This window comes from Neophocaena asiaeorientalis, unplaced genomic scaffold (assembly GCF_003031525.2).
Source record: "Neophocaena asiaeorientalis asiaeorientalis breed wild unplaced genomic scaffold, Neophocaena_asiaeorientalis_V1.1 scaffold20, whole genome shotgun sequence".
In the NCBI taxonomy this organism is placed as follows: Eukaryota; Metazoa; Chordata; class Mammalia; order Artiodactyla; family Phocoenidae; genus Neophocaena; species Neophocaena asiaeorientalis.
In genome coordinates, this window is record NW_020173387.1 from 422,640 (window position 1) to 430,849 (window position 8,210).

Consider the following 8,210-nt stretch of genomic DNA (forward strand, 5'->3'; position numbering starts at 1 on the left):
AAAAAAAAAAAAAAAAAAGACATTTCTGAGAAATAGAGTCATGTGACTGTGGACTAGGTATTTTAGCTGGTATCAAGGAATCACTGTTAATGTTAATAGGGGTGATAATAGTATTCTATAAGAAAGTGTGCATGTTTTGAGAGATGCAAACCAAAGTATACAGGGGTAAAATGACACAATGTCTGAGATTAGCTTCGAAATACTTCAGGAGGAAAAAAGAAGAAGGAGGGCGATAAACAAGTGTGACAAAATCTTGCTAAATGGTGAATATGAGTGATGGGTATATAGGAGTTCATTCTATTATTCTATGTCCATCTGAAGTTCTCCAAAATAAAAAAATTTTAAAACACAAAGTCCAGCAATTTAAGTCTTTAAATAAAAAAACCCTCCAAACCAGACAAATTCAATTCATTCTTCAAAATGGAGTTTGGTAGTGAATTAGTATTCTTTCCCTTCCAAAAAGAACAACCTCCCCTTACAGAAAAGCTATACAAGTGCAAGAAGTATCGCACCTCTGGCATAGGTACAAAATCTGTCCTATTTCTTTACCTCGTTTTCATGTGTCTTTGCATTCTGCATTGTCTTCATGCTCAAAGACATGACAACAAGTGGAGGAGGACCAACATCCTTAATTACGTTCACCAGGTCCGGTTTCAAGGCCATTGCCTCAACTTTACACCAACTGATTGGCTGATTCAAGAGCTCTGAAAAAGAATAGGAACAACAGATCAATAGCTATTTGCTGAAAAAGAAGTTACTATAATTAAGACATCTGTGATTAACCGAGATTGTCTTCAATCCTACCTTCTACTAAGAATGTCTTATTATAACATCTAACTAAAACTAAGCCACGTTATTGGATTGTATGCAAATCTTCGTGTGTGTATACATATGTTCATTTTCCTGGGAAAAAAGTCCACAGCTTTCATCTGACTTTCCAAAAAATCCAAGACCCAAAATAGGTTTGTAAAAGCCACAGCACTGCCTTAGAGGAATTAAAAAAAAACAGTTTGGGGACTTCCCTGATGGCGCAGTGGTTGAGAATCTGCCTGCCGATGCAGGGGACACGGGTTCGAGCCCTGGTCTGGGAAGATCCCACATGCCGTGGAGCAACTAGGCCCGTGAGCCACAACTACTGAGCCTGCGCGTCTGGAGCCTGTGCTCCGTGTGAGAGGCCCCCGCTTGCCGCAACTAGAGAAAGGCCTCACACAGAAACGAAGACCCAACACAGCCAAAAATAAATAAATAAACAAACCAATGAACCGACAGTAAATAAATAAATAATTAATTTTTAAAAAAAGAACGGTTTTAAGAGATTCATGAAGACAAAACAAAGTATCACAAATGCAAGTACTGAAAAACATCAGGTAAGAGACCATACATGCACTATCCACACCGGGCAGTGATGTTTTACTCCTTCAGAAGTCAGCAGTTCACTATGTAGAACAGCTGAGCCACACCAGCCAGGTTGGAAGTCCACGCTGACAGCAACACAATGAAGGATGCACCCAAATGCCCGAGTAGGCTAGCTAAAGCCTCCCTCCCACTAAAATGCTAAGCACCACGGTGAAAGAGTGATTTCAAACGTACTTCCTATACTCACTCAAGGAAAACCTTAAAGAAACTAACATTAAAAAGGAAGTGGTCGCACTGAAATTGAGTCCAATTCTTTAACTTCTAGAAACCGCATCTAACAGCAATTTACTTAGCATTCTGAAAGTAAATTTTCCCTTACGTGGATTTTTTACTTCGAGCCAACAAGGTCCTTTGATCTTTCTGTTCATCAAGAACAGTTCCAAGCTGGATGTGTTGGTCCCAAATACATGAGAAAAAGTTTCTCCTTTCAAATCCTGAGGAAGCTGTGGCATTTCAGCCTGAAAAAGGCAAAGACGAAAAAAAAAATCTTTTTTTGTTTAAAACTATTACTTCACATTTTCCAAAGTCTATACTTGAAATAAACAAGTCTCTCTATGAACCACCAGGAGAAACCCCTTTGATATATATGAAATGTAATTTGCCACAAATGAAATCCATAACAATTCACAGTAGGAAACAAAAACAATTCACAATGACAAAATAATGCATCTTGATGACACCCAATAGAAGAAAAATGGGCCAAGAAGCTCCCGCAAAAGAGGATTTCTGTCCAGAGCTGTACATGCCTTACTGATAAAGAATAGCCAAATAAGTACAACTCCATTAGAAGAATGAAAGCAAGAGAGCGGGACGTTCGGCTTGCGAGCGGGAACCTCTTAGTCGTGCACGGAGAAAGAACGGTTTAAAAATGGGTGATGTTGAGAAGGGCAAGAAGATTTTTGTTCAGGAAGTGTGCCCAGTGCCATACTGTGGAAGAGGGAGGCAAGCACAAGACTGGGCCAAATCTCCATGGTCTGTTTGAGTGAAAGACAACTCAGACTTTCAGATTCTCTTACACAGATGCCAACAAGAACAAAGGCATCACCTGGGGAGAGGAGACGCTGATGGGAGTATTTGGAGAATCCCAAGAAGTACATCCCTGGAACAAAAATGTTCTTCGCTGGCATTAAGAAGAAAGGAGAAAGGGCAGACTTGATAGCTTATCTCAAAAAAGCTACTAATGCATAATCGTTGGCCACTGCCTTATTTATTATGAAACAAATGTCTCATGACTTTTTATGTGTACCATATTTAAATTGATCTCATACACTAGAATTCAGATCTTGAATGGCTGAGGTAATATTTCTGTCCTGATTTAAATAAGATTGGCTTGTGGCTAAATGAATATAGTCAGCTTTTTGAATTTTGATAGTAGTTCTGGTTCAAAAAGTACTATCATTGTCTTCCCCTTCTAAAGAGATGATTAAACTTGAATAAGGAATGTTAAACTTTTCAGCGATACGGTGAATGCCTTCTCAAACCCTATAGGAGATTGGTTTTATATTTAGATTTCTATAACTGGTTATATTAATATATTTAAATACTGAGAAGCTCCCTTAACTGTCTCATAGACCAGCAAGATTCACCTGTGTTTCAAGTTGTGTCCGTTTGCCTGTTAAGGCAAGGGCTGAAGATATACTGACACATCCACTTTATCTTTTTGGTCTTAACTATGCCAATTTAATTAAAATTCTCCATCTAAAATATTGCGTTTTACTTAATGAAAGGAATTTTAGTGTGGTTTATGTATAGCATCAAATAAAGAATATTTAGTACTTTTCACATTTTATAGATGATCTTTAAGATCAGATGCTTTTAAAATTCACTGTGACAAGATATGTTAGGAAACTTGCTTGTGAATTCTCTACAAAGTCAGACTGAGTTATAATTCAGGATTGTCTTTTAAACAGGTATTCAGAAACAACGGTAGAACTACTGTAGATGTGTGATGGGCAATGGTGCTTTTGCCAACTCAGAAGGGTTAAGGTAGAGGAGCTTTATCATTAGCACAAATTTGTAAATTATCTGATCATAAGGCTTGAAAATTAAAAACAAAGTCACAGATCAAAATAAATAAATAAATAAAAGCAAGGGAGTAGGACTCATTCAAAATGCTTCCATGGAGAAAATTTTTTATGGGAGACAGTGTTTTGTTTTTCTTTTCATAAGAAATATTCATGTTCTCAAGTTCTATATATATTGCCATGTGTGCTCTGATGAATACAGCCTAAACAAACCGATAATAAATTCAGTAATTTTCTTACGTTATCTGAGCAAAAAATAATGCTACTGGTTATCATCTTCCTGTTGATGCTTGAAACAGTTGCTGCTTATAGAGCAATTTAAGACCAGGAATAATTACTAGTGCATCAGTTGAATGCTACATACATTCCTCAGATTAGAAATCCACAGCTAAAATTATCAAGTCATAAGCAATGTATTTCATCACAACTTTATTAATAATTTACACATGGCATGCAAGAAATGTTATTTCAAATTCATTTCTAAATAAAAGTTTTGACAATTACAAAAAAAAAAATGCTTCCATGGTACTTTTCATCACCACTGTCAGAGATATTTCTTAAGTTTCCCTTTTCCAACATCATGAGATCAAAACACTAGAACGGAGAGGTAAAGAGAGGTTAAGGTCCAGTTAATTAACATCCTGCAGCAGTGACCTTGTCTGTCAAGGGAGCAGGAGCAGCACTACAGTGACGCTACTGACGCTCTTCTCTCACCTTTCCACTGCTCAGAGGGACACTTCGACAGACTAATGATGTCCAACTCCATCTTGCGGCATTCATTCCACTTGACAAACAGTTGTGCAATTTCAACTTATTTATGTAAAGATGCATACTTGAAAGCAGAGAAAGGTGGTATAACCTATAGTCTACATATTTAAATTCATTTTATTCATTTTAATTATTCATGACTATAAGTTCACTTCAATGAACTGTAAGCTTGAAGAGCCCTGCCAATACTCCTAATTGAAAGCCAGTTGAAATTTCAAAAATAGGAAAATGCCATTTTCAAGCAAAATCCATTCATTTTCTTTGTTTGACTTACCGAGTATCTAACTTCCAAGTACTCCGATTTCTCTGGAACATCAGGTATCTCAAAAGCATAGTTCTTTTCCACTGCCTGGGTAAGTTGGCATTTAAAAATCATTAAGATAAAAAAACTTTTCACAAATTAAATTGACAAGCATTACATACACAACGCATGTCTCTGTATTTAATCATTATGGAACACAAAGGTAAATAAAGCCAAAAAAGCACCTTTTCCCCCTCTCAACTGGGACTAAAACAGCCAGTGACAAAATGTTAAAAAGACTTCTTTTGGACACTAGAGAACTTACAAGTATTTGCATTCAAGAGAGGTAATAAAACATTAAAAATGTTTACAATGTCAATGCACTAAATTATTTGCTACTCTTTGATACTAAGCAACTCCATCTTGCTAGAAAAATTAATGATAAACATTATAATCATAGCTCACATGTACTGAGTGCCTGCTATGCACCAAGGATTGTTGTAATCACTAATCCTAATTAATTGACTTAACCCTTCCAACAGCTCTTGAAATAAGGCCCCACTTCTCAGGTGAAGAAACAGGCCCAGAGAAGTCACTCAGCACTTGTTCAAGGTCACAGACCAGGAAGTGGTAGGGCTAGGACTTAAAGCACAAGCAGTCTAGCCAGAGCACCTATGCTCTTCACCATTGCACCACATTGCTTCTAGAATTTTAGAGACCTGATCCATCAGCCACAAGTCAAAAAGCTCAAATAGTTCAGATGGTTAGCCTCATCTTCAGCAACTCAATCCTCCCTTTATTGCAATCACTGTTAATATAGCCAGTGTGCTGAGGAACTTACAGCCCCACAACTATGGCCAAAGGCATCAATATCTCACTAAAATGAAGACAACTGATCAATATGTATCACATGAATAGAAGAACTTTGTTCTATCAGAAATTGCATCATAGACCCTGACTTTTAAAGATGTAACCTTCTGACCAAGACAACTTGGCAATAACCAACGTAAACAAGATCAGAACAGTTTCTTCTTCATCTAAGAATAAGAACACAAGCTATGCTTCAAGTACTGGAAGCAATTACTTTGCTAATGTTATCTTTTTATTCAAATTAATGAACGTTATACACAGTTTAAAGAGAAAGAATAAATATTTTTATAAATCTAACATATTGGTTTTACATTGCTATCTATGAAATTTCCATTCAATGAATTATAGCCACACAGAAGGCATTTTGCAAAAAGAAGATATGCAATAACTATTTGCTAAATCAGGAAATTTAGCAAGCATTTGCTAAATCAGGAAATTAACAAACAACCAATATATAGACCTGAAAAAATTATCACCAAATACAAACCTTGGACTTGAATTTCATAATCTTATATTTTGCTGCTATTTTCTCATCAAATTCATCATAAACATCCTTCATTGTAACTGGAGTTCCACTTTCTTTCCCTGTATTTAGATCAATTTTCTGCTTTCCCATGGAGAGGGGAGGGGAGGAGAAAAAATATCTGTACATAAGATCTTTTCAACCACCAGAAACCCAAGCCTAAATCAACTTTCATCTTCACATACTTAAACATTTAATAGAATAAGGTGAGTTCAAAGATACAAACGGACCCAAAAATGTACTAAATCCAACACCCAAGTCCTCCCAATGGCATCATAAAAGCCAGAGATAAAGATGATCAATCCTACAAAATGGGAGAATAGTGTTGTAAATCTTGACTAAGACGCTTCACAGTTCATCTGAGATGGGAAACAGCTGGGGTTGAGAGGAGAGTGTGGATGTTAAGTCCTAATAAAAAGAAGGAGCAAATGGAACTGACCTTGTTAAATGGCTGTGGAGGAAATAACAAAACCACGAAAACTGGGCCAAACACCATGTCATATTTTAGAGTCACAAACTCCCAACCCCAATAATTATGGAAATGGGGGCGGGGGGGAGACAGCATTATGTACTGAAACTCAGGCACTTTTACGCTCTAACAAGTTGAAAAACAGATAGTGTTTCACTCCACTTCTCCCAATGTCTAATGGAGCTGCTGACAATCAGTGGTCACGAGGCAGGCAATAAGAAAGGTTGTAGATAATCCACAGCCCTGTCAAAGGACAGGGCTGGTGGCAGAAGACAGAATACACTTGGAATTAGAAGCTGTCTACTAAGGTTTACCGTTTCACGGGGAAGGAAGTAGAGCGTTCGCTCAATGTTTTTCACCATGACACAACAGCTCACATGGGTTTGGGCGAATTCGATCCAAACTTTGCCAAATAGAAACACCACACCTACAAGAATAAGGAAAAACCATGAGAAAATAAACATTTCAATTATATCACATTAAAGGGACGATGTAAAAGCTCACTGAATGTGTCCACACGTTTATGCTTTGGTAAGTCATTTCTTACAGCAAATGTATCTGCTGTCCAATCCCAAAAACTAGTTCCTTTACTCAGTACCTATGCCATGACAATATCGCACCAGTAAAACCTGTGACCACTGGGAGGACAGGGAACAGAATGATTCTCTAACTTGGTGGAAGCATTTTTCCCTAGAATTAGGGAGACATCCCAGGTAAATAGGGACAAACCTCAGTTATCAGGGAGACATCGCAGGCCTGAGTAGAAACACCCGGATAACTACTGAGACACCCTAGGTCAGTGTAGAAACTGCTGAGGAATTAGAGAGACATCCCGGCTCAATGTAGACAGACCTCAAAAACTAGGGAGACATCCTAGATCAGTGTAGGAGGAAAAAAAGGACATTTTCCCTAGAACCAGGATTATCCACATTAAGAGAAACAAAAAAAGCAACTTATTCTCCAACAAAACTCGTATTTAAACCTTTTATGAGAACTCTGAAAATGTAACACTAAACTCCTTTCTAGCTTGTACTTACCAATAAAAATTAACATTCATGTGTAAGGATAACTATGTATGGTATATCAGTATTCTCCTGTATGTAAAATTGTGTTTTGGAAAAACATAATTCATCTCACATCTTATTCCATATAATAGTATGTGTCTCCTAATAGGGCTAAACTATTATCTTCTATTTCACCCTTTCCATCTCACAGACTACTGAAGACATCTGGCTGGGTAGCATTTGTAATGTTCCTCCCTCTCCTATTTCAGTTTAACAAATGGGGTCTAGTAACCAAATCCTTTTGAGATCCCTAAGTAACGTAGACCACAAAGTGGTAAACCAAGCCTTTCTGGACATCAAGCCTTTGTTCATGAAACATGGCCATCAAGAAAGGACTCCAGGGCTTCCCTGGTGGTGCAGTGGTTAAGAATCCACCTGCCAACGCAGGCAACACAGGTTCGAGCCCTGGTCCGGGAAGATCCCACATGCCACGGAGCAAGTAAGCCCGTGCACCACAACTACTGAGCCTGCGCTCTAGAGCCCTCGAGCCACAACTACTGAAGCCCGTGTGCCACAACTACTAAAGCCTGCGTGCCTAGAGCCTGTGCTCTGCAACAAAAGAAGCCACCGTGATGACAAGCTCGCGCACCACAACGAAGAGTAGCCGCCATTCACTGCAACTAGAGAAAGCCTGCGCGCAGCAACAAAGACCCAACTGAGCCAAAAATAAATAAATAAATAAATAATTTAATTATTTAAAAAAGAAAGGACTCCAGAGGGAATTCCCTGGCAGTCCAGTGGTTAGGACTTCATGCTCTCACTGCTGAGCGCCCGGGTTCAATTTCTGATCTGGGAACTAAAATCCCACGTGGCCAAAAAAAAAGACTCCAGAGAA

The 8,210-nt window shown here is 38.1% G+C and overlaps 1 protein-coding gene and 1 pseudogene across 3 annotated transcripts in view; one reads left to right on the top strand and one right to left on the bottom strand.

The window, feature by feature from the left end:
* The window catches only part of POLA1 (DNA polymerase alpha 1, catalytic subunit), a 295,300-nt gene that overhangs the window by 260,293 nt on the left and 26,797 nt on the right, over window positions 1-8,210 (bottom strand). For 2 of the 3 annotated variants that reach the window (XM_024746621.1, XM_024746620.1), the window contains exons 11-15: window positions 6,626-6,738; window positions 5,807-5,923; window positions 4,483-4,557; window positions 1,736-1,874; window positions 550-704 (exon numbers count right to left, since the gene is read on the bottom strand). In XM_024746621.1, coding sequence (XP_024602389.1) covers window positions 550-704; window positions 1,736-1,874; window positions 4,483-4,557; window positions 5,807-5,923; window positions 6,626-6,738 — 599 coding nt within the window. The remainder of the gene's footprint in view (window positions 1-549; window positions 705-1,735; window positions 1,875-4,482; window positions 4,558-5,806; window positions 5,924-6,625; window positions 6,739-8,210) is intronic. The other variant, XM_024746622.1, reaches the window with a different exon arrangement.
* On the top strand, window positions 2,285-2,604 carry LOC112400725 (cytochrome c-like; annotated as a pseudogene).